Genomic DNA, 24,449 nt, shown 5'->3' with positions numbered 1-24,449 from the left:
CTGGAGGCCACACCCCTCAGGTTAGGCCAGGACAGGGGGTCACGAGGCGGGCCTGCCACCCCCACACTGCCACGGGCAGGACCCCACAGCACCCAGCACGGGGTACCCTCGGCACGGCTCCCAGGGCCCAGAGCCCACGGCTCCTTCCACGGGTGGAGAAGCGGGCTCTGGGGGTGGGCCCTGCCAAGAGGCTGGAGAGCCAGCGGGTACCGAACGTGGCAGGGACAGGGGCCTGCCCGCCCCCTCAGCCGGGCACCGGGGCTGAGCAAGCAGAGTCAGGGCCCAGCCCCCACCCGGCGCCCGCGGGCCGAGCTGGGTCAGCAGGCAGGCTTCGCCAGCTGTTATTTCATCCACCGGCCACACCCCTGCACCGACCCTCAGGGCTCCAGGCACCCCCACCCTCTGGCCCGGGAAATCGCCCCCACGGCAGCCGGCCCTCCTCGGGCAGGCCCCTACCCACCCAGCCAGCCAGTGCTGACCCCCAGGTGGCTGCCACCCCAGGACGCCCACCCCGCCCAGCCTGGAACCAAATACAGAACCTAGAAACACGGGAGGGCCCATCCTGCCCCCTGCCCCACCCCCGCCCCCACACCCCTGCCGGCCTGTGAGCTGCCCCGTCGGTAGGGCACCCCAACAGGCTCACTGCAGCCAGGGGCGGGCGGGCCGCCAGCCTCACCCTGCCCTTGGCCCTGTGTCTCTGGGCAGAGTGCTGCCTCCGCGACACCCGATCGGGGCGGGGGAGGGGGGGGAGGGGGCCGGCCGGCCGGCCCCGCTCCCACAGTCTCCTCCGAGGTCACCTCCGTGGGTGGGCAGGCCTGCAGGCCAACGGGCCCTGTCAGCCCTAAGCTGCCACAGGCCTGACCTGCCCCCAGGCCCTGATGCCCAGCCAGGACCTCGACATGTGCTGGACGCGGGAGCGCCCAGGGAGCATGGGGAGACGAGGGTCCTTGGGACCGGGCCCCCTCCCCTCAGGACATGCGGAGCAGGTGCTGGCACCCCCAGCTCTGACCCCTGGACAGGCACTGGGCCCCCTCCCCACCAGGACATGTGGAATAGGTGCTGGCAACCCGGGCGCTGACCCCGCGCTGACCTTGCGGATGCGGCCGCTGCGCGTGCCCACGAACACCACCGTGCGGCCCTGGTAGTCGTAGGCGGCCACAGCGGTCAGGCCATCGTCCTTGTCCACAAACAGGGGCGTCCCCTCGATGGTGACCGTGCCGCCCAAGGGCTGGTTGAAGTCCTGCCCGCAGAAGTCGTCGTCAATCTGCAGGGGCTGGAGGGGGAGGTGAGGGGGTGAGGCCCAGGCCGACCCGCGGGGAGCCGCTGCAGCCGTGCTGGGCGGGGGGCGGCCGGCACAGCTACGGTTGGTCGTGGGGAAACCGAGACCCTGGGAGCTGCTTGAGCAGCAGAAGCCCCGGCTGGTGGGCACTTCTGATGCCCACCAGGCACAGGCCCCACCCCCCACCACAGGGGCACAGGGAGCGGCCGCGCCTGCTGCGGCGGCGGGCACGTGGGGAGCTGGGGTGGCTCACTCAGGACAGGACGCGGGGTGACACCTAAAAGGCAGAGGGAGGGGCCGCCTGAGAGGAGGCGTCTGTGGGGGAAGGAAGCAATCGATCGAGCAGTTTCCTGAGCTGATGGGAGGGCAGGGCAGAGGGGGGGGCGGGGTCAGGCGGCTCCAGGCCCAGCTGAGGTTTGCGGGAGGCGGGGTCGGAGCGGGGTCCAGGATCCTGGCTGGGGGGGGCCGAGGTGGGAGGGCCCAGGACGGGTGGGAGGGGCAATGGGGGCCGTGCCCAAGTAGGGGGCACACATAGAGCTCACAAGGACCTCAACAAAGCGCCCGCCAAGCGTCTCCAGCTGCACCAAGGAGACCCGACGGGAAGACCCGAGGCCAGAGAGGGGCCAGGCTTTCCCGGGGCCACCAGCAAGGCCCAAGCAGCAGAGGCGCTAAGGTCCTCTGAACAAGCCCTCACCCCCTACGAGTCTGGGATCTCCCGTGGAAGACCATCCTTTCTGGGGCCGGGCAACAGACACTCCTCAAAAAGCAGCTGGCCCCAGGCTGGCCCCATCAGGGCCTAGAGACAGGACAGACAGCAGCCAGCTGATGGGCATTGAGTGGCCCCCCAATCTCACCCCCCTCCCCCAGGTGAGGTGCACAGCCAGGCACCAAGGCAGCAGAGAGCAGAGCCTCTAGATGGGACCCTGAGAGGAGACGGTGCCCGCTGCCCACCTGACCCTGGTCTGGCCCCAGCTCGCCCCTTACTGGACACGTACCCTGGGCGTCACGCCACATCTCAGCGACCTCGTCCGTGAAACAGAGACAAGATGTGGCCAGCCAGTGCCCAGAACAGCGCCAGGCATGAGGGCAGGGCTCTGCCATGGCCACGAGGGCACCCGGACATGGTCACGTCACCCTGTTTTCTCAGGGGCAGGACGGCCGCAGTGCCGACCTGGGAGGCGGGCGTGTTCCCAGCCACTGGGCGGGGTGCTCACCGAGTTGATGCAGCCCAACTCCTTGTTGAGCAGCCAGGGCAGTGAGAGCTTGCCCTCGCCGCGGTAGCAGGACTGGATGCGCGCCTTGATCTTCTCCTTGATGGCCCTGAGCGTGAAGAGGCACAGCGCTGACTCCCGTGGCGGCTTCACACGGTTCTTCTGGCCCTGGGCGAACACGGTGAACAGCACGTCCTCATCCTCGGCCAGGCCCAGCTGGCGGGCCAGGGCCCGGCCCGGCCGGCTCAGGTAAGCATCCTGCACCAGGCGGTACTCCACGCCCGCCTGCTCGCAGCCGATGGGGAACTCGACATAGGAGTAGAACTTGGGGTCATCCACGCACAGCCGCACGATCTTCGACGTGAAGAAGTGCTCGCCGGCAGCATCGGGTGAGGTCAGCTGCGTGTCCAGCTGCAGCGTGAGGTAGTACACGAAGTGCTCGCTGCGGAAGCTATACACGTAGTAGATGTCGAAGGCCGGAAACTTGGACAGCGTGTCTGAGGGGATCTTGAGCTGGGAGGACACGAACTCGTCCTGGTACACGAAGCCAAACATCTCCGCGTCCTCCTCGTTGGCCATGAGCCGGCGGCTGGACAGCGTGGGGAAGTACTCGGACTTGCCATCGATGGGTGTGCCCACAAAGAGCTTGGCCTGCGCCTGGCCGGGCGGCCCGGCGATCAGCACGCCGGCCATGCTGCCCGCCTCGCGCACGCCCGACAGGTAGTGCTCCTTGCGGTGGTGCGGCTCGCCCAGCTTGAAGAGGTCGTCCAGGCGCAGGAACTGGCAGATGCCCTGTGACGCGCTGCCGCAGGCCAGCAGGCGGTTGGCGGGCTGGTCCAGCAGCAGCAGCTTATTGACATTGTCGGTGCTGCCCAGGCCGTGCGGGCAGGACTGCACGCTGGGCGGTGGGTAGCACTTCTCGTTGTCTTCCACTGGGCCCGTCACGTGCGCCCGCAGCAGCGTCAGGTTCCCCGACAGCTTGTAGATGCGGTTCACGGCGCCCACGTACACCTCGCCCGTCTGCTCGTGGACCACCAGGTGGGTCAGCGCCCAGTCGCTGGCAGTGAAGGTGCGGAAAGGGGGCTGCGGACCCCCGCCCACCCGGGGCGTGCCCCACAGCAGCAGCAGCAGCAGGATCAGCAGCAGCAGCAGCGGAGCCCGCGGGCTCAGACGTGGCAGCAGCATGACGCGCCGGGGTCTTGGGCCGAGGCGCTCGGGTCCTGCGGGGCCGCGCATCACGGGAGCCTCAGCCCTGCGGGGAGGACGGACAGGGCCCGTCACCTTCGCCGTCACCAAGCTCCAGTGCCCATTCTCCACCGGGATGTCCCACTCGTGGGGCGCGGCCTAACCCTCCGGGAGATGCCAGAGGGGCAAGGGAGAGCTCCTCCCCTCCTGGAGTCCGGGGAGCAGCTATCCTGAGCCCACACCCCAGCAGGCCACGTGAGCTCCACCGCTGCTGGGAGTGGCCAGGGGAGAAGAGAGGGACCCAGGACCAGGAGGTGGGCGACAAGACCTGAGCCTGCCCACGCCCCCCGGGGAGGAAGGCTCCCGGCTCCAAGCTCCCACGGTAGTGGCCGCCTCTGCCCGAGCGCCTTGCGGGCTGGGCGGTGCTACTCCCAGCTAGTAGAGGACACCCCTGTGGCCCTGCAGAAGGCGGGGCTCCTCGCCTCCACGCTGGGGCCTCACGCCCTGGCCACGCCCCCAGCCCGGATCTCAGAGACCCCGGCCCGGCCCCGCCCCCAGTCCTGCACTCTGAGGCCCCGCCCCAGCCCCCGCCCACCGGCCCTGGCCCCGCCCCCAGCCCTGCTCTCTAAGCCCCAGCCCCGCCCCCTCTCTGAGACGTGCCCCAGCAGCGGGGCAGCATGCACCTCCCACCCCCAGCCAATGGCTGTCCCCACCCCGGGCGGGAGGCCCCCGGACCCTGCCCTAGTCCTGTTTCCTCGCAAACAGTCTCATCTCCCCATAGCCCGGCAGCTGGCACCACACTCCAGGTTACGTGTAGCCTCTGGGGCCCGCAGCCACGTGGTTGACCGGGTCGCCGGCCGGGGTCTCCCTGTCTGTGCAGCGGTGACCAAGAGGCTCCTCTCCCGGAGGACAGCGAGCAGGCCGGGGTGCCCGCTCAGGGTCCCGCCTCAGCTGTCCCTGGATCTGCGGGCTGAGGGCAGCAGCCGTGAGCTCTCCAGCTGTCTGTCGCCCCTGCAGTCTGAGGCCCGAGCTGTCCCCAGACACTGTCCCCACCAGCAGGAGAGCTGCCTGAGCCCCAGAAGCCCGCCCAGGACCTGCCCTTGTGAGCGAGTGAGTGGGCCCTGCCCCCATCCCAACCTCACTCCCCACACCCTCTTCCCCTCAGGGCTGCTGAGCCCGGAGAACTGAGTGGGGGCGCTGGTCAGCACCCGTGGGTGGCGGGTGAGGGCCTGAGGGGGCATGCTGAGCCCCCAGAAGGGGGGGCTCTGGACAGCACCCCACAGGAAGGGCACCAGGCCGTGCTGCCGCAGGACCCTGCCCGCACGCTGTCAGCTATCCGCTCACTCCCCGCCCAGACGTCCCCAACAACTATGGCCACCAGGGACCTCCCAGGCAGCAGGGAGACCCAGCCCCTGCCCCCAGCTCAGGAGCCCAGGGCAGAGCAGAACCGGAGAACAGTCTCCTCAGGACTCGGCGGGGCCTGGGCTGAGTGCTTGCGAACTCCAAAGAAAACATGAATCACTCACCGTTTATCAGTTCAAAGCAGGCCTGCAATTACCAGGGGCTGGGCTCTCCCCTCCTCCGTATAATTATACATGTCCTAATGCAATTACGGGCCCTACTTTTTATATTAAACAGGAGGGACCCAGCTGAAGAAGCGCCATCCAAACTCCAGCCTGGCCGGGGGGCCCGCTGCCCCTCCCCCAATAGGGCTGCCCAGAGGACCAGTCAGGGGTAGGGGGCTGCAGCCAGGAAAAGGGGGCCTGGAGACCACCCCCTCACAGGGGCCGCTAAAGACAGCTGGAGGACTCCCCCTACCAGCGAGGAACCGGGCCCACGGCTCAGAGAGACCCAAGGTCACCCAGCTAGTTGTGCACACTCCTACAGAGACCTGGACTCCCACGGGCCTCTGCTCTGCCCAGGAAAAAAATGCATTCATTCCAGAGCGGCTGCTGGGGAGGGCCATGCCGGCCGGGGGGAAGGGAGCCCTGACAGATGCGAGCTCTGGGCCCAGGCTGGGGTCTGGGGAGGCCCTTCCACCTGCTGGTCAAGGACCAGGCTTGGCGCTAGCGGGGGAGGGGCACCCCAGGAGCAGAGCAGCAGGAGCAAAGGCCGGGGTGGAACCTGCTGGACCGCGCAGAGGGCAGTGAGGGTGCCCACAGCACCAATCAGAGCCAGGCTGGGAGGGAGAAGCTGCCCGGGGCACAGGGCTGGGTGTGCCGACGGGAGGTGAGCAGGGCAGGGAGCGCCCGGGCGGCCTCCACGCCCTCACAGGACCAGCTCAGCCGTCTGCCAGGGCGTGGAGAGTGCGCCACCCGCTTCTCTCCCGGGCCCGCGGCCACCGCTGCTCCGCGCCCTGAGAAACAAAGGCCTTCAGAGGCTTCTTCCCAGAGGGACGGCCCCAATCTTTCCCCCCACCCCACTGGCCAACTCCCCAGCCGCATCTGGACCCTCACGGGGCTCGGACAGCTTGAGGCATGGGGGACGGAGAAGACACGGCGTCCTACCCAGGGGTGCCTTGTCGGTCAGCAGCCGGCACCAAGAGCTGCCCCGTCACCCCACCTCCCCCACACAGGCCCCCGGAGGTGATCCCAAGCCGCCTGCTCCCCTCCAGGCCTGCCTGAGGGGGCTGGGATCCGGGGCACTCGAGTCCCGCTCGTCAGGAAAAGTGCCTGTCTCCAGCTCCCCCAAGTTATCCTCTCCTCCTGACCCCATTTCACACCCGGAGATGTTCCTTGGGATGCGGAGGGGCTTACAACACACCAACCACGGCAGAGCCAGCAAAGGGCAGTCAGCTTGGTTCACAGCTCTCATCCGTCCCCCACCCCCAAGCACACAACCTCAGCCACACCAGGGCTGGCCAGGCCTCTGCAGTGCCGTCTCCTCTACCTGAAATGCCCACTCGGGGACTCCCGGGCCCCCTCCCAGGCCGACTTGCTGCCAGGCCTGAAAGAAACCACTGGCTTCCCAGTGAGCCCCCGGCGCAGCACCCGGTCTTCCCTGCACACCCCGAGTCAACAGGGCACCAGGGGAACTGCCTGGGCGAGCTCCCCAGGGCCCGAGGAGCCAGGCTCAGCCCACCCCGAGCAGACCCTGAGAACTCGCCTCGGCTCGGAAAGAGGTGGGGCAGCGCAGAGGGCCGCACCGCCGGATCCCAGGCTCGGGGGCTGAAGGCTCGGTCCACGTCCCCCAACACACACCCCTCTTTCTTTCAAGGGGCGTGGCCCCAGCACCCCACTGATGAACCAGGGGCAGCTCCGGGCCCTAGACGGCCGCCAGAGCTCCTCTCGCCCCCTTCCTGGGCTGGCCCTGTGGTCTCGGAACGGGCGTGGGTCCCCGGAGTCGCAATCCCCTCCCCGAAACCGCCCGATCGCGCCCCGCGACCGCCAGCCCCGCCGCCCACCAGGCCCAGGGACGCGCAAGAGCCCTCGGAGCGGCCACGGGAAGCGACTGACCCTGGAGAGGCCCCGCGCGGGGCGGCGAGAAGGCCGGGCGCGCGGCTGGCGCACCGCCCCTCCCAGCCCGCGCGGGCCTGCGGGCCTGGGCGGACCGGCGCCCACTCCGACCCCGCGGGCCTGCCGGCGCCGGACGTCCAGCGCGCTCCGCCGACACGGGCCGGCCGAAGGGCCCTCCCGGCAGCGCTGCAGCGAACTTTCTCCCCGCCCGGCTCGGAGGAGGCGGCGCGGCCCGCGAGCTCGGCGGGCAGGGTCCCATCCCGGCCGGGCGGGGACGCGCGGGCTCAGTGCCGGCGCCGCGGCCGCGCCCGGACACGCGTGAACCAGGCGGGAGCCGCAGGGACACGCGGGGGCGCGGACACGCGCGCCGCAGCGCCCCCCCCCCCAACGCGTGCCCCCTGCCCGCTGCTCGGCCGCAGCCGCGAGGAGGCCGGCCCGGGGCCGCCCGGAGCCCGGACCCCCGCTGGACCATCGCAGGACCCCCGCCCGCCCCGCCGCGGGGAAAGTTGAGCCCCTACTCACAGGCTGCCCCGGGGCGCGCCCGCCGCCCGCCATCGCCGCTCGCCGCCCGCGCCGCCGCCCGCCCCTGTCCCGCCGCGGGGCCGCCGAAGCCGCGCAGGCCGCCCAGGCCGAGGCCGCCGCGCCCGGGCTCCGCTGCGTGGCCGCCGCCGCTGCCCAGCATGAATGGGGCGCCAGGCGCGCGGATGCGGACCGGCCTCGCTCTCGCCGCCCGCGGAGCGCCGCGCGCATGCGCCGCCCGGGGGGCCGGGCCGGGGCGGGGCCTGCTCGGGGGCGGGGCCGGCGGCGGCCTCCAGGGGGCGCTCGATCCCCGCCGCCTGTCTGGGCCCACCGCACGCTGCAAAGGGCAACACCGCCGCCGGCAGCCGCTGCCCCGGAACCAGACCCAGATGCGGCCGCGATCCAGAACGGAGGTCTCGGCCCGGGATCCTCAGGGGGCTGCGGGGCGCGCGGCCCGGGAGGAGGCCAGCGGAATGGGTGCGGGGACTTGAGCGAGGCGCACGGTGCGGCGAGTGGGGTCCGGGAGCCGCACCGGGCGGGGGTCGCGGGGCAGGTGGGGGGCGCACGAGGCGGGGGTCGGGACGTAGGAGCTGGCTGGGGCAGGTCAGGGGCGCGCCGAGCGGGGGTCGCCAATCCGAGCTCACGAGTCGGCAGGGCAGGGGCCGTCCCCCTGGCCGCGCCCCCGCAGCAGCGCGCGCGCCCCGGAATCGTCCGAAGGTGGGTCCGTGGGGGAGCACCTGGTCAGGGCGAGGCGAGGCGGCAGGAGCCGTGCGGACGGACGGCCCGGGGCCGGAGTGCGGGGGGACGAGCTGGGGCGGAGCCACAGACGCCAGATGGCCGCGAGCCAAGCGGTCACCCGCAGGAGAGGGACCCTGCAGGCCCCGGGGACCCCTGCCCCTGCCCCTCCCCACCTCGAGGGGCTGAGTCCTGGATTCCGAGCTGCTGTTCTCCATCTCCTGTGGGTCTGGCACGGTTTGTCACGCTTGTCGCCTGCGGAGTGACATCTGGGGACGTGGGGTCGCAGTCTGCCTGGTGGGGGCCCGACCCTGGCCAGAGTCCCTGGAAGAGTGTGCGGATCCCAGCGTGGCTGGTTGCGCGCAGCGGGACCACCCGTTCTCAGAGCCTGCCCTGGGCCTGCACCCCCCTCACTCGGCCTCTGGAGTGACTCCTGTCACCTGTGGGCCCCTCCCCGAAGGACCCCTGACGTGACACTCGGCCTCACGCAGGGCCATCCTTCCAGGCGGCGGATAAGGCACTCCAGACAGCAGAGCTGGTCGTCCCCATGACCCTCGGCCACCAGCGTTCTTCAGCCTGTCAAAAATAAAGGAAAATAGGGGTCAATGTGACTACATTCATGTTGGTTATTTTTGTTCATTAAAAGTTACCAGAGGAAATACCAAGGTAAGCCAGGCCTTGGGACAAGGCATTTACAACACCTGTACACCTCACAACAGCCGCGTAGCCAGGATGTAGGAGGGACCCCCAAAAACCAACGAGGAAAGGCCACAGTCCGTCAGGGACCCAGGACAGAAACCCCAACACACAGAGCGCGGAGCAAACAGTGGCAAATACCTGTTGCTCCCAAGAGCCCCGCACAGTGGGTCTCTGCCCCCGGGAGGCCAGTCTGGTGCAGATGGAGAGGGGAGCAGAGCGGGGGACCTTGGGGACTGGAGGCTGAGGCCCAGGCACCACCACCACCACCCCCCCCCCCCCCCGCCGCCGTCCCTTCACATGGAGGGAAATGAGTCAGCGGGCACTGGGCTCTTCCTCCTTGGGTTTCCTGTGTGGGTTTCGCTTCTGTTGCCACTTGAGAGGGCAGGCAGTGTGTGGGGCTGCGGGAAACAATTGCAAGAACCAGAATCAAACCCACTGGGGGTGGAGGGGGAGCACTTCCAAATGTGCATGTTCCTTCGGGACTGCTTCTGCATTTCTATCTCAGAGCTTTGTGCAGAAGCAACTCTGGGGGCCTCTCCGCAGGGGTCGGAGGAGGGAGGGACCATCCCGGGCAGATCCTCCAGGGGGTCGCTTCACAACCTCCCACCCCACTCCCACGGTGCGTGCACACGCGCACATGGAGCCAGCCCTGAGTGTGCAGCGCCCTGAGAGGTGAACGCTGGCCGCCACTGGACACGCAGGGTGGCTACAGTCACCGTCGCCTCTGGGAAGCCCACTCTGGCTGCTGGGTGGGACAAGGACGGCAGTCTGCCAGGGGCAGCGTCAAGGAGATACAGACGGAGGGCCGTGCAGAGAGCTGTGTCCCAGAGCAGGAGCAGGGCTCACCCGGGCGCAGGCCCCCCGCCCCGCCCTCCCTCCTTGGCAGGCCCCGTGGTCAAGCGGATGGGCCTCACCTGATCCAAGCTCCCAGGGCGTCAGGGGAGCTGCAGGGGGCAGGGCACGCTCCCCCGTCCCTGGGCTCTGCTGCCCAAGGTCACACCCCTGCCAGCCTCTGTGCCCAGTGACCTTGGCAGCTCCGGGAGGAGTCCCAGAATGGACCCCTGTGAGTGGGCTGGATCAGGGGCCCCCACGGACCAGTCACTGCAGCCTGGAGTAGAGCCTCCTGGGGCCACACTAGTGCAGGGAGCTCTCCAAGCGAGGGCGGCTTCGGGGACGGAGTCCCCAGAGAAAGCCCAGGTGCAGGCATTAAACGAGCTGCTGGAAGTGGGACAGACAGGGCCCCAGTCGGCCGCCGGCCTCCTCCTCCCCCGGGTCCCCGGGCCTGTGTGCCCCTGCTGTGCCCTCAACCAGGGGGCCCCTGCTGCTGCAACCTCTCAAGGCCCAAAGTGCCCTCCACCTCCAGGAAGCCTTCCGGACAGCAGCTTCCTTGGGTTTCCTGGCCCACTTGAGGCCAGTGGTGGTGAGTCTGGGCTGAGTCGCCGTCCTTGTGGAGGCGGCCAGGTCACTGTCAGCACCATGCTATAGAGAAGACAGGAGCAGAGCCCCTGCCTGCCACTCCACAGACACCCCTGAGAGCCGTGGGGCTCAGGGTCACCTTGTCCTGGGGCTGCAAAGTGAGACGGCTTCAGGGGACAAGTGGATGACCGATGTAAACAGTGGCACAGGCTGGCTGGTGGGTTCCTGCCCCATGGAAAGCAGGGACGCAGCATCGGGCAGACTGGAGGGAAGTGGCGGGAAGAGCCCAGCCAGGGTCTGCAGCCGGCACAGCATGCACTAGCCCCAGGGGCTGCTGAGTTGGGTGCCTATCACCCTGGGGGTCACAGGCAGCTGAAAGGGGACGGTCCTTGGACGCCTGCCCTCAGCAGGACCGTGGCCTCCACCCTAGGTGGGGCCCAGGGGTGAGAACCGGAAGAAGCCCCAGCCCCCTCGCTGTGCTGAAATTCCCAGGAGGTGGCACTCCCACCCAAACTAACCGGCAACCCGTCTGCCCGTTACCCATAGGGCCAGAGGAGGCCAGCTGTGAACCCAGGGTGGAGAAGCAGACGGGGGTCTCAGCCCACAGACCCCAAACGTGCAGGACCCCACCCAGGTCGCCATCAGAGCAGCACCGGGGAGCCAGCCTGGGGGCACAGGGCCGACTGATGCCAATGTGCAGGTGACGCGAGGGAGTGGTTGGCAGGGCCCTCCGCCTCGGAGGAGTCGGAGAGAGAACCCGGGGCTTCGCAGGCCTGCGTCGCCATTCCTGCCGTCAGAGATCTCAGTGCAGAAGGGCCACGCCTGGGACAGCCACAGCGGGGACGCGGACACGCGGGCAGTGACGGGCGCCTTTGCTGAGCGTCAGACGCACGCTGGATGCAGCGCTGGACCGGGTGCCCCAGCGGGCATGCCGTGGCAGGAAAGCGGTGGGCAGCACAAAGGAGAGGCGGAGTCCAGCGCCCCCAGCATCACGTCCACGCCTGGAACTTCTCTGAAACAGCAGCTTTCGGGGCTGCAGCAGGTTCCGGGGGGCGGCGTCAGCCAAGCGGGGCCAACTCTACATTCCTGTCGTGGTGACTGTTCACGGAGCGCTCTTGTGGCGGGGGGAAGGACACACGCTGGGCGCGGGCGTCAGCACCCACGCTGCAGGACAGTCCCTGGGGTGTGGGCATTGGGGCTCTGGAGAGGGTGCAGGCCTCTGCCCTGCCCTAAGGAAGTCGTCACTGGAGACGACGATCACCTCCAAGTAGGCAGGGGACGGGGACCCTCCACGGCTGCCCCTCTGGGAGCAGAGCTGTGCCCAAGGCCTCGTGGCCGGACAGGCTGGACAGTGGACGTCCCGCCAGTGGAGACACCCGAGGGGTCCGGCCCACCACCCCTCCTGACCGCGTCCCCGTGACTCCAGTCTCCCAGCACGTCACCTCCTCGGAGACGCTCCCGACTAGAGTCCCGAGCGCGCCAATGTCCCGCTAGTTCATACGTTGGGCAGGGGGGCAGCCCAGGAGGCTGGGGGCCTTGACACAGCCCGAGTCCCCACTCTGCTGCTGAGCCGCGCAGCTGGGCAGGCCGGCCCCCGCAGTCAGACCCAGATCCCCTCCCAGGCCTACCCCACACCCCTCGGTGGCTGCTGCCCATGGGCACAGGGGGTCTCGGCGTGGGAGCAGAGGTGCAGAGAGGGAAGCTGGAGTTTCGAGGGAGGCTCTGGAGCCGCCCGAGTTCCCCTGCGTGCCACCCTTCCTGGGAAAACCCTCCCTGGGGGAGATCTCTGCACCCTGGGGCTCCATGTAGGAGAGCAAAGACTTCAGAGGCAGAGACTCGGGGCCCCAGTTCTTGCAGCTCCGCTCCTGCCAGGGGCCCACCCTTCGAGTCTCAGGGTCACTGTGAGGGTCAGAGGACTCCCCAGCTGCCTCAGCCTGCCCCTGCACCACCGGCCGGCAGGGAGGGGCCGTGAGCGTCCCCCTCCACAGTGGGGCCCCTTCCTGCCCCCCACGCCTCGTCACAGGGAATCTCTGTGATTTCCCAAATCTACCACAAGCTCCACTGGCAGGGAGGGGCTGTGAGCGTCCCTCTCCACGGCGAGGCCCCTTCCTGCCCCCCACGGCTTGTCACAGGGAAACTCTGTGATTTCCCGAACCCACCACGAGCTCCCCATGTGATGCTGTTCCCCGTCCCCATGAGGTCACCCTGCTGACCTTGCCCAGGGCCCTGGCCCAGCCCCGCCTCTCCCAGGAAGCCTCCCTAAGCCCTGCCCACCTGCGGGTCATCAGCAGCCCCGGGCCCGTGGGCTCTGGACCTGAGTGCATGTCAGGACCTGGGTCTCCTCCGTGCGGCACCATCGCGGGGTCCCTGGCAAGGACAGTGAGGAGCAGACAGGACCAGCTCCCCGTCTCCTGTGTCCTTGGCAGGGGGGCTACGGGCAGCCGCGCCACCTCCCACCCCGGGCACAGGCCCACCAAGGGGCAGAGGGCGGCAGGGAGAGCCAAGACCTGGCCACACCGTTGCCTCAGCCCCACACACTGCGCGGCAGGCGGGGCTCTGGGAGGACAGATACCAGAGGTGGCATTTGAAATCTCTAGCAGCTAGAGTGAACACCAGAGAAACAGAAGACGGAAACAGTCCTGATGAAAACCAGGCTCCGCTTCACTCAAGGACACATTCACTGATGTGGAGGCCTGCTTCAGGCACGGCTGGCTCCAGGAGCCCAAACATGTCCCTGGACGTCTGCCTCTCAGCTCCACCTTTTTGCGTGTGCATTCTCGGGGGTGATGACCCCGGCAGTGCACTGGGCCCACTGGAGTCATGTGACTGACTCTTCCCACTGCTCACTGTAAGAGAAATGCCCGGGTGCCGGCAATCCCCCTGGTGTGAAAGCTGCTCTACAACCCTTAGACTTCCAAGAGGTCTGGCCTTTTGGGTTTCTAAGCAACTAAAACAGGGCTTTTAATTTTTAAAATATTACACTTATGGTAAAAAAAAAAAAAATCCAAGTGGTGCATGAACGAAGCCCCAGGAAAGGCCACCTCCCTTATCGGGCCCCCGGTCACCTCCCAGGAGCGTGGTGTCCCCAGCTCCTTGCGTCCTGGCAGAGACTTGCCCGGGATGCCCCTGCCTCTCTGCAGAGAGGACCCCACAGCAACCCTGCCCCAGCCGCCTTTGCGGGTCCCCGTCTCCCACTAACAGGTTTCGGAGATGGTCCAACAGGGCCACCTCAGAACCCATCACCCTCCTGGAACCCAGCCTGTGAACTGGCCCCGGGAGCCGCTCTGCAGTGTGACCCGACAGGTCTGTGGCTGAGAAGGCGGATCCCGCTGGACGCCTGCAGGCCTCGAACCCCCAGAGGCCCGGGCGACGGCCCTGCTGAGGCCCCATGCTGGACCCGGAGGGGGAGGGAACTCCCCAGAAGGCGGGCGCTGCAGGCCCTTCACGGGGCCCAAGGGGGAGCAGCGTGGCCGGGCCCGGTCCCCGCGTCTGAGCCCCTCGATCCAGCCATGCTGACAGCTTCCTCCTGGACTCCCCATCACACAAGCCGGCGGCCCCCGCCCACCTGTCCGCTTGAGCAGGCCCCCCGTGCTGTGGGGTCCAGTCTATCCCGACCCTGCACTCCAGGTGGCCTGGGGTGTCGCCCTCCCTCTGCGGGCCTCTTGTGGGAGCCCACGTTTTGAGGCTGAACACTCATGTAATCAGTCTACCTGTTCCACAGCTAAACCCCAGCAAACGCGTCTTCATAATTAGTTGATGTTTATTTACTGGGAATGACCAGCCCGTTAAATTTAACAAGGCAGGTTGTCAGGTACGGAGCGTAAGTGTCTTCCTCGAGTGGGACCCAGACCTGGTGGGCTGGCTGCTTCTCTGGGTGTGGGCAGCCCCCACTCCCGGCCCCCAGCCCCCCAAACCCTCTGGTCGCCCCACATCCCCCCAGCAGGCTTCACATCCCCGCTGCCTGCTGGGCAGGTATGACGTCCTTTGCTCGAGGAGGTCAGTTCTGCGTATGGGTGCCCACGGGGCCCGCCAGCCAGCCAGCGGGAAGCGAGGGCAGGAGCCCCCAAATGCGGGCGCGGGACAGCACTGCCATGAGCCTCTGGAGGCGGGGGCGGTGGTGCTAGAAAGGCATCGCAGGCAGTCAGGAGCAGAAAAAGGTACATAAACCCCAGCCAAACAGCATGACCCTGAACACACGGCAACGCGGGCCATGAGCCAGATGCACCCTCAGCCTGGCCCTGGGGCCGTCACGTGTGTATGGGCAACCCTGCCCCTCTCCACGACGGAGCTTCTGAATGGATCCCCAAGCTCCAGGCTCAGTCTCCGGGGGCCTCATGACAGCGGAGCTGGTGGGCAGAGCCCATGTGCTGCCTTGTTGCCCACGCCGTGATCAATGCGGGGTGGGGGGCTCCGCTCCCCGGGGAGGCCTCTCCTAAGCACCACGGCCACGACGGAGGCCCCAGGTCGGCGCTCAGGACCACAGGCCTGGGGCACGGATGGGGTGGGGGGGTGCCCTGGGACTTCTGGGCGGACGGGAGCGTGCGGGGCGCCCATTAGGAACTGACCCCGGGGCTGGCATTGCCCACGAGGGAGGGCGCGGCGGGCAGGGGGCAGCTGGGCATGTGGCCTCTGTGCCCACTCCAGCAGGCGGTTCTGGAGTGAAGCTACTTACCAGAGGGAGTGGACTCAGGTCCCAGGCCGCATGCTGGAGTGGCCGGAGGGGCCTGGGCGGCAGGTCTCCTGACCTCACCCTTGCTGAGCACTGACCAGGGCCACCCATCACGGCCCTGAGACGCAGCTGCCTCCCCTGGGCTCCGCCTCCCCCGGGTCACTGCCCGCCCCAGCCGGGGTGGTGGGAGTGTCCCGCTGCTTCGCACGTGGGGCTCATCAGGACGCTCGCTCCAGGCTTTCGCCCCTCCAGGTCCTCGGGGACCACCTTCATGGGTTTGGTCTCCGTCTCAGTGGTCAGGACTTTCTGGTTCCTGGCTGGACCCTGGACATCCCAGCCAGCGTGTCACGCTGACCCCAGTGACCGGGTGGGATGGGAACCCACCCCTGTGGACGGTCACACGCCGGGACCTGGGCCCAGCACGGCTGCCCCGGGCCCTCAGCCATGCTGCCCTCCCAGGCCCTGCTTCCTGCCACGGATGGCCACGTGCAGGGCCTGGAGATGTGGGCCCACATGCAGGCTCAAAGGCACACACGTGTGCACGCACCTCCCCACACACTAGTGACACTCGAGGTCACAGCGTGCAGCCACCCTGGGGGTAGGGGGAGCCTGGGGAGCTGCTGAGGCAACAGGGAGCTGGGGCAGGAGCACGCGGAGGCATGGCTGGCTGAGACACGGGCACACGCTCGCAGGCGTGCACACAGGCCACTGCACAGCTGCAGTGAGCCCGCCTCTGGGTGGGAGGCCTGGAGGCTGGGTGAGGCCCTGGGCAGCAGAGGCTTCTGCCGGGGCTTCAGGAGGGCCGTGGGGGCTCCAGCCGAAGGGTGGCCCTGAGGTCGCTCAGGGCCCATCAGCTGGGACCTGCTACCCCCGCTGACCACCGGGGACGGCCCCTCCAGGCATCTTGCCGCCCAGCTGGCTGCTGCGGTCCTGCCTATCTGTCCCCTGCAGAGCCGGGGATGCTGCCCGGGTCTCTGGGGGGTGTCTCCTCAGCCCATGTGCAGTTGGGCAACTCACCCAGCCCTGGACGCTGCCCCGCACCAGTCCCACACCCAGCCGTCACCCCGTCTCCCCCGGCCCACATCTGCGGCCCCCAGCACCAGCCGTCCCCCCCAACCCCATCTCCCCTGGCCCTCATCTGCGGCCCCCAGCACCAGTCGTCCCCCCCAACCCCATCTCCCTCGGCCCTCATCTGCGGCTCCCAGCACCAGCCATCCCCCACAACCCCATCTCCCCCGGCCCTCATCTGCGGCCCCCAGCACCAGCCGTCTCCCCCAACCCCGTCTCCCCTGGCCCTCATCTGCGGCCCCCAGCACCAGCCATCCCCCACAACCCCATCTCCCCCGGCCCTCATCTGCGGCCCCCAGCACCAGCCGTCCCCCCCAACCCCCTCTCCCCCGGCCCACATCTGCGGCCCCCAGCACCAGCCGTCCCCCCCAACCCCATCTCCCCCGGCCCTCATCTGCGGCCCCCAGCACCAGCCGTCCCCCCCAACCCCATCTCCCCCGGCCCTCATCTGCAGCCCCCAGCACCAGCCGTCCCCCACAACCCCATCTCCCCCGGCCCTCATCTGCGGCCCCCAGCACCAGCCGTCCCCCCCAACCCCGTCTCCCCTGGCCCTCATCTGCGGCCCCCAGCACCAGCCGACCCCCCACCCTGTCTCCCCCGGCCCTCATCTGCGGTCCCCAGCACCAGCCATCCCCCCAACCCCGTCTCACCCGGCCCTCATCTGTGGCCCCCAGCACCAGCTCACCCGGCCGAGTCAGCCTGGTCCCCTCTCCCCATTCGTCTCCAGTCCTGCCAGTTCCAGCCCCGGGCTTGGCCTGCTCTGTCCCCTGACCCACCCCCGCCCTCCTGAGGATTGCCGGGACCTTGTCTGTGAGGCCCTCCTCAGGCTCATTCGAGCCCCACTCCCGCAAGGCCAGGGTGATGCCGCTCAGAGGGGTGGACCCTGACGGTCTCTGCAGGAGGCGCCGGGGGCGGAGGCACGGGTGTCCCTCGGGGCCTGGCCCAGGGCCGCGGGGGCTGCGTGCACACGAGGAGGCAGCCAGGGACACCAGGCACGGACATCTGCTTTATTTGTCTGCGAGTGGGGCGCACACAGCCTTCTCCAGCACAGGGGCAGTGGTGCTGGCGGGGAGGCCGTGGCCGGCGTCTAGACAGTGGCCCCACAGCAGGTCCAGGCTTCAGGCTCCACATCACAGTGGGCCCGGCACAAGGCTGTGTCAGCCCTGCAATGAGAAGAGTCCAGTCACCGGGCATGCTGGCCCCGGCTCTGCTCCGCCAGCGCTGAGCAGGGGGTCCTCCCCACCGGCCCCAGGCCTGGATGGAGCCCCCTCAGCTGTGCGCCCGTGGCCTCCCGCCCCTGCCCTGGGCCCAGCCTTGGTGCAGAGGCCGGCTCCCCTCAGCCCGCGAGGGCCCCCCCTGTTCTCTCTGTGGGACCCGCTCAGCAGCGCCATCCACAGCAACACGGGCGGCAGGCCTGCAGCTGGCCCGGGCCCAGGGACCCGCGGGCACCTGCCCCTCCCTAGTGCCCCGGGAAGCCCGGAGCTCTCGGGGGCCTGGGATCGGCAGGGAGGGTCAAGGCAGGGCCTCGGGGTCAGCCTGGGATGGCCACGACCCCCTGCCACCCCCAGGCCAGGGCCATCAGGCCGCACGCTGGCCTCTGCCGCCTCGCCGTTCTGCCTCCCACCCCGTATCAGGCCCCCTCCCCCGCCGCCCTGGAGGCCGGGGCCTGGCATGACCAGCCTCCCTGACCTGGAGCCCGGGTGGGGCCGCGCGCGCGTACCTTGTGAGCGGAGCTGACGCAGTGCTGGTAGGCCCTCACTAGGTCGGCGCACAGCAGCACCTCCTGCAGGTGGTCGCGGTAGCAGCGGAGGATCTGGGCCTGCAGCCCGGAGCACACGGGCTCCACCCTGCGTGGCCTGCGGACACGGGAGGGGCCTGTGGTCACCCCAGAGCGCCTGCGGGGCTCCCTGCCCACCCGCCCTGCTGTGGGCCCGCTTCTCCCCCGGAGCCATCTGAGTTCACAGCTAACACACACAGGACGCACGCAGGACACAGGAAGACCACAGCACGCCTAGGGCAGAGCGGAGATGCCCAGACCCCTGCCCGGGGAACCTCCGCGGCGGCCTGGAGGGGTCACCGTCCCTGCTGTGACCGTCAAGGGAGGCCTGGGCCGCACACTAGACTCCACACGTGCTCATCTGAAGAACGGCTGCGTTCTCTTTTTCAAAGCGTGCAGCAAATACAGAAAGCGAAGCAGAGTTCACTCTCAAGTCAGCTCCTTTCTGACGCCTCCCCCGCGGTCCCTCCCACCCTCCCCTCCCTGGCCCCAACATGCTGTCCCGCACACACCGTCACACTTCTGTGTGCAGGCACACACTCACACGTGCGCACACACGGGCACACGTGTGTGCACACGTGTGCACATACATGAACACACACGTGTGGACACGGGCACATTCACATGTGCACACACATACTCACACGTGCCCTCACGCCCCAGGGCGCGTGTGTTGAGGACCCTGGCCCCGCAGGTCCAGGAGGGGTGCCATCTCTCACCCCCCCACCCCCCAAAACAGAAACCAGCTGCTGAGACCAGGAGGCTCCGGGATGCGCTTTCAGTGTCTCCAGGGCTCCGGGTGGGTCCACACGGGAGCCCTGGGGCCCAGGCTGAGCTTGGACGCCTAGGAAGGACCCCACTCCCGTCCCCGGCACCTGCAGGGAGACAGCGGCCCTGCCCTAGGTCCAGCCCTGAAGTCCAGCCCCCGGCAGGGGCCGGGACACGACGCGGCTGTGGCGCAGCTCAGACTGCCTGAGTCTGCAGCTGAAGGCTGGAGGGGGCTCAGCGGCCTCGCCACAGCCTCTAACTGCCCGGCCCCAAACGCCGCCTGACGCCCTCCCCTCCGAGCCCCAGGCCCTCTGACGTGGATAAAGCTAACAGAGGGCCTTTCAAATGCCTCCGGATAGACGTGCTCTCTTGGCCGCCTTCTGAAACACCTTCCTGTGCGCTTCCGTCTGCCCTCCTCCACCCCGCCAACCCTGCGCGAGGAGCCCTGTGCCTGGACAGGGCTCCAGCCTGGCACCCCCGGTGGTCCTTCACACCGGCCTAAATGGGGGGCAGGGGGGGACCGGGGCTGGGTGAGAGTGGAACCTCAGGATGTGGCCTCAGCTGGAAACGAGGTCTTGGCGGATACGGTGGGTTAGGGTGGGGTCAGCCCCTGATCCAGCTTGACGAGTGTTCCCCTCCAAAGGAGGAGGGACACAGACCCCCAGGAGAAGCCATGTGGCATCAGAGGCAGAAGCGGCAGTGACACGCCCACGAGCCAGTGACACCAGGCTTCCCAGCAGCACAGAAGCTGGACATGCTGGACACAGGTCCGAGACCCCTCGAGTTTCCGAGGGAGCTGCCTACTGGCTGCAGAAGCCCAGGAAACACACTGTTGGCCATGTAGGGAAGTGGTGGAGTGCCAGCCCAGCGGAAGCCGGCAGGAGGCCGACAGCTGGCCAGTCTCTTTCTAACAGAGAAGAACCCACATCCTCCATGACAGAGGGCTCCTCGGTAAGCGGCTCGGATGGGAAGGCCGCCTCCCGGCTGCCCTGGCTGCACCTGAGGTCCACGTCATTCTGAGAGCCAGCCTGCCGGGTCCGAACCCACACAGTGGCCTGTTCTGCAGGTGGGGACGCTGGAATCAGAGGGCTTAGGCGACCTGCCCGAGGCCACACCACACGAGACCTGGCAAGCGTAACGGTCTGCTTGTCTGGCTCTATGGCCCCCAGGCTCCACGCTGCGTCCCCTGAGATCCACTCCAATTCTGGAAAACCTCCCAAAGATTCGGGGGAAGAAACCGCCGAGGGTACGGAAAAGCAGCAGAGGACATGCAGGACTCCAGTTCCCTGTGGAGCCAGACACCTCAACTGGGAGGGCTGGCGCCCATGCCAGCGGGGAGCCGAGCCCCCCAAACCTGCAAGCCCCGCTGCCCGCAGGCCCAGGCCCAGCCCCTCACATGTCCCTCTGAAGGCTCTCCTTCCACCAACGAGAGCACATCACCGCCCTCTCCCGTCACCACTGCTGACATAACCTCCCCTTGGTGACTGCAGTGGAACCCGGCCAGCAGACGTCTTTCCTCAGGCCTGAGCCACGCCAGCGGAGCAGACGTGGGAGCAAGCGCCTCATCACAGCTGAAGGGCTGGGTGGCTCCCTGGGGCCAGACGTCTGTCTCTGTCAGGGCCGGGCAGGCCCGGCTGCTCCCTGAGGACATACTGCCCCAGCCACGGCTGCTCCTTTGCACCCAGCCATCGGCCAGCAGCCACGGGGGCCTCCACCTTGGCCCAACCCCAGGAGAGCTCGCCCTTGAGGAGACGGGGCACAGACAGACCCCCAGGGCTGCTTAGCCGTTGACAGGGCTCCTCCCTGGGCTGCACACACGCATCCGTGCACACACATGTGCACAGACATGTGCACACACGTGCACAGACACAGTCATGTACAGAGCCAGTAGGCTACTCTTGACTCTGGTCCTTTGTGAAAAAGCCCCCGCCCAGGAGCTCCTGATTCAGCAGACGCGGGGAAGGGATGTGGGCCCAGGGGCCAGCAGGTCTCAGGGCTCAGGGGTGTCTGAGCAGGCCCAGGCCAGGACCCCCGGGACAGGAGAGCCATCCCCTGTGGTCCCTTGGAGGCCCGGGGGTGGGAGGCACCAGGGAAAGAGCAGCGCCACCTGAGGAACCCCCGGACCCAGATGCTGGACCCCCTCTTCCCCTGTTCTCTCTGAGGCCACCCATCTCCTGCTGACTGGAGTTCCCCCAGTCTGGCTCCCAAAGACACTCCTGGGGCCTTTGCAAGCCCGCTGGTGGGGCGCCCGGGCCAGGATCTCCTGCAGAACTGAATTCAGGCTGCTCCGCCCCCTGCCCCAGCCCCACCAAGCCCCAGCATCCCCAGCACCCAGGGCAGACCAGTGGCCTGACGTGCTTTCCTGGGAGCCGCCACGCCATGCGGGACACGGCCTCCACCCCGCTGTGCCCCTGCTCTCCCGAAGCCTTTATGTGGGCACAGCCGTACCACCCCGGCCCTCGCCCTCTGCCCAGAGATGAGCCAGCAGTCCCTGCCCGCACGCTGAGGCCCAGGGCCCTCAGGGCCAGCTCTCAGTGTGGCGTCCAGGGCACTGCGCCCGTGGGAGGAGGCTCGCTGGGGCCGGGCAGGGGCACTGCAGGCCCGTGAGGCGTGGCACCGGTGGGAGCCGCTCGCGGTGTCTCCCCAGGGCCACGGCCCATCCCTGGGGTCCATCTGCAGCTGTGAGGACACAGTGGCGGGGGAACTGCCCTTGGCATGTCCGTGGTGGCCCCTGTGAGACAGGCATGGAGCCCACAGGAGGGGCTGACAGGGGCTTTGACCACAGGGTCCAGGGGTGAGCCACCAGAAGCAGTGGCCGAAACCTGAGGCTGACTGCCCAGGCATGCGGACCCCGGGATGAGGGCCACAGTGGCCACTTCAGCCTCAGCTGGTCTGAGTGAAGACCCCTAGCCCTGCAAAGGGATTTGATTGGAGTCACTCGCAAGCAGAGGACAGCCCAGCACAGCCGAGTCCAGCAGAGCCCCATCGGGGGCCGGCCGGCAGGGCCATGTGGGGCTCGGGGACAGGGGATGGGGGCATGGCAGCAGGGCTGCCACGGGGCTGCTCGGGGCCTGTGGGCCCAGCAGTCTCCCCCTGCTTCTCTGCTGGGCCTCCAGGTGTCTCCACGTCGGAAGCAACGCCCCAACCTCTAAGTCTCCCTGGGTTGGACCCGTCCCCTTTGGGGTCACACCCCACACACCCAGCATAGGGAGTGAACATGGCCGAGGCCTCTCTCCTACACCCTCTCTGCCCGTTCCTGACCTGTCAGCCTGCCGCCAGGACCGTCCCCACTGGGGTCACACCGTGTCTGGGTGCACACACCACATCTGGGCCCACCGGCGCCACAGTGGTAGCCGCCCCAAGCCCACGAGTCCCCGTTCTTGCCGCCTGACCATGCGTGCACTCCACGAGCCTGTGCTGGGGGGCGCAGGGGTCCTGGGGAGAGCTGGGTCCCGGCCCGACCGGCAGTCACCCCGGCAGGGAGGCGGCCAGGCCCTGAGACGCAGCGGGCACTGCGGGCTGCGGGAGGAAGCAAGGAGGGCCCTGCTCACTCCAGTTCCCGCGTCCCCGGGCACCTGTCCCCTCCCCCAGGCCCTCTGTCCTCACCCCGTTGGCCCCACCGGCCCCCCGCATCACCAGCTCAGACCCCTGCCTTCTGGTTGTGGAGGTGCTGGAACAGGAAGGGCCATGCAGCCAGAGGGACGCGTCCAGGGTCTGCGGTGGGGCTGCAGACAGAAGGCCTCTGTGGTCACGGAGCACGGCCTGGGGCAGCTCGGTGGACCGGAGGCCCTGGGGCGGCGATTCACCGGGTCAGAGGAAGACAGTGCTTCTGTCTCTAGGGGGGCTGTGAAGATGTAGACTCGGGCATGACCTACCAGGTATCTAGGATAGTGCATGAGTTCTTATTCCTGAGACCCTTCTGTCGGTTTGAAATCACTTCAAAATAAAACCCAACATGCATGGCCATTTAAGACGACTGAATGTATTCGAAAGGATGCGTGTAGCCTGAAAGAGCCCACCAGGGCCCCTTTTCCAGCTGCGACAGGGGCAGCAGGAGGTGTGACAAAGTGATTCTGCATCATCTGAAAAAAGCGCTGGAAGAAGCTCTCAGGTGCAAGGACTTGCTCTGGTACATATTTTATGTCTTAAGTAACTGAGCGGCAAGGTATGTTTACACAAATCTGGAACGCGCACACTGGCCCCAGAAGAGTCCAGAAGGAGACCCAAGGACAGCAGGGCATGACTGGGTGGGATTTTACACCACTGCTGATGGCGCAGGGTTCCCCATGGGTCTGTACTTCACGCCCCACACCTGAGAAACCACAGGGGTCGCCGAAGCCCGGCCTAGTGGGGAATAAAGCACAGCAGGCGTGTGTGCGCGCATGCACCTGCACACGTGTGTTCTCTGACCAACAGTCCCCTCTAGAAAGATTGAGAGTGCATGAAGTCCGTTAAAGCTGTCTGCCACAGTTGTCATTATATCGGTAAAAGAAGAAAAAACTGGGAAGCTTCTCAGTCTCCTTCAGTAAGTAATAGATTACATAAATTTTGATGCTAGGACGCCCCTGGTGGTCCAAAGGTTAGAATCCACCTACCCACGTGGGGGACACAGCTTCTGCCGCTGGTCTGGGAAGATTCACACGCTGAGGGACATAAACTACATCCATGAGCATAACTATGGAGCCTGTGTGCCTGGAGCCGCGCTCTGGGACGGGGAAGCCCGTGCAGTGAATGGCCCGCAATCCCCGGGAGGGGCGGCCTGCCCTCTGCGCGGGAGGAGACGCGTGCGGGGCAACAAGGACCCAGCACGGCCACAAGTACCAACAGAAGTCCTGCGAGGTTGGAAGGAACATTCTGACCTTACAGGGCAACAATGCCGTATTTAACGTGGACACATAAGCCCACCCTGACGGACATGGAGACAGGCCCACAGGGACTAGGTGAGGGGCTCGACGTGGTTTCCAGGAGCCCACGGGCGCCCAGCGGTGTGACTGTCCACAGAGTGGGCAGAGACTGGGGACAGGGCCCAGGAAGGGTCTGCCGCCCCCCGCCCGCTGCCCACAGGAACGCCGGCCCTGCCAGGCTCACTACGCAGGGGCTGCAAGTGACCCACTGTGCCCAGACCAACACACACACATACTGCACGGGAGGGCCCAGGCCTTCGATGTGAAACCCACGTGGACTCCTGGGCTGAGTGCTTCCCGCCACGTCAGCCCAAGCGAAGGCCGGAGCCCACTGTCCCCACCGACCCAGGCCTGTCCAGCCCTCGCCGAGTGCACGTTACCTCCCGGCCAGCTCCATTCGCCATGTGAGAGATTTGCTACGCCGCAAATCACGCTTCCTGATCTTCCCTAATTCCTCAAGATGCATTCTGCTGCCTCTGACGAAACAAATGCAGCTTCACTGCTCATTATTACCGCGTGGAAAGTGTCATAAATTTCATACCCAGAACGAGCAGCAAGCTTTGTGTTACAAACGTCCTATTTTTCCTGTTACAGCTTCAACCGGACTTTTGGCCTTTGCTTAAACAGGCGCTTGCACTGCGCTGCACACGGTCCTGAGCGAACGTGAGGCATCCACAACGACAAAGCCTGAGAGCAAAGGGTCTCCTGTCACTGGGCTTCCATCCCGACATGCTCCAGCCAGGCACCGGACGTGGCTGAGGGGC

The 24,449-nt window shown here is 67.5% G+C and overlaps 2 protein-coding genes across 5 annotated transcripts in view; both read right to left on the bottom strand.

Moving 5' to 3' along the window:
- Nucleotides 1–9,305, bottom strand: part of PLXNA1 (plexin A1) — a 40,605-nt gene extending 31,300 nt beyond the window's left edge. The window contains exons 1-4 of one of the 2 annotated variants that reach the window (XM_070463500.1): nucleotides 9,222–9,305; nucleotides 7,653–8,960; nucleotides 2,494–3,742; nucleotides 1,091–1,273 (exon numbers count right to left, since the gene is read on the bottom strand). In XM_070463500.1, coding sequence (XP_070319601.1) covers nucleotides 1,091–1,273; nucleotides 2,494–3,742; nucleotides 7,653–8,602 — 2,382 coding nt within the window. In that variant the 5' untranslated portion in view covers nucleotides 8,603–8,960; nucleotides 9,222–9,305. The remainder of the gene's footprint in view (nucleotides 1–1,090; nucleotides 1,274–2,493; nucleotides 3,743–7,652; nucleotides 8,961–9,221) is intronic. The other variant, XM_070463501.1, reaches the window with a different exon arrangement.
- A 7,924-nt stretch (nucleotides 9,306–17,229) lies between these two features.
- The window catches only part of CHCHD6 (coiled-coil-helix-coiled-coil-helix domain containing 6), a 105,739-nt gene continuing 98,519 nt past the window's right edge, over nucleotides 17,230–24,449 (bottom strand). For all 3 annotated transcript variants that reach the window (XM_020881235.2, XM_020881250.2, XM_020881242.2), the window contains 2 exons: nucleotides 17,957–18,092; nucleotides 17,230–17,399 (listed from right to left, as the gene is read on the bottom strand). In XM_020881235.2, the coding sequence (XP_020736894.2) occupies nucleotides 17,394–17,399; nucleotides 17,957–18,092 (142 nt within the window). In that variant the 3' untranslated portion in view covers nucleotides 17,230–17,393. The remainder of the gene's footprint in view (nucleotides 17,400–17,956; nucleotides 18,093–24,449) is intronic.

This window comes from Odocoileus virginianus, unplaced genomic scaffold (assembly GCF_023699985.2).
Source record: "Odocoileus virginianus isolate 20LAN1187 ecotype Illinois unplaced genomic scaffold, Ovbor_1.2 Unplaced_Contig_3, whole genome shotgun sequence".
Classification (NCBI taxonomy): domain Eukaryota; kingdom Metazoa; phylum Chordata; class Mammalia; order Artiodactyla; family Cervidae; genus Odocoileus; species Odocoileus virginianus.
Note: the sequence above shows the minus strand (reverse complement) of the source record. Positions and strands in the feature narration are given on the sequence as shown.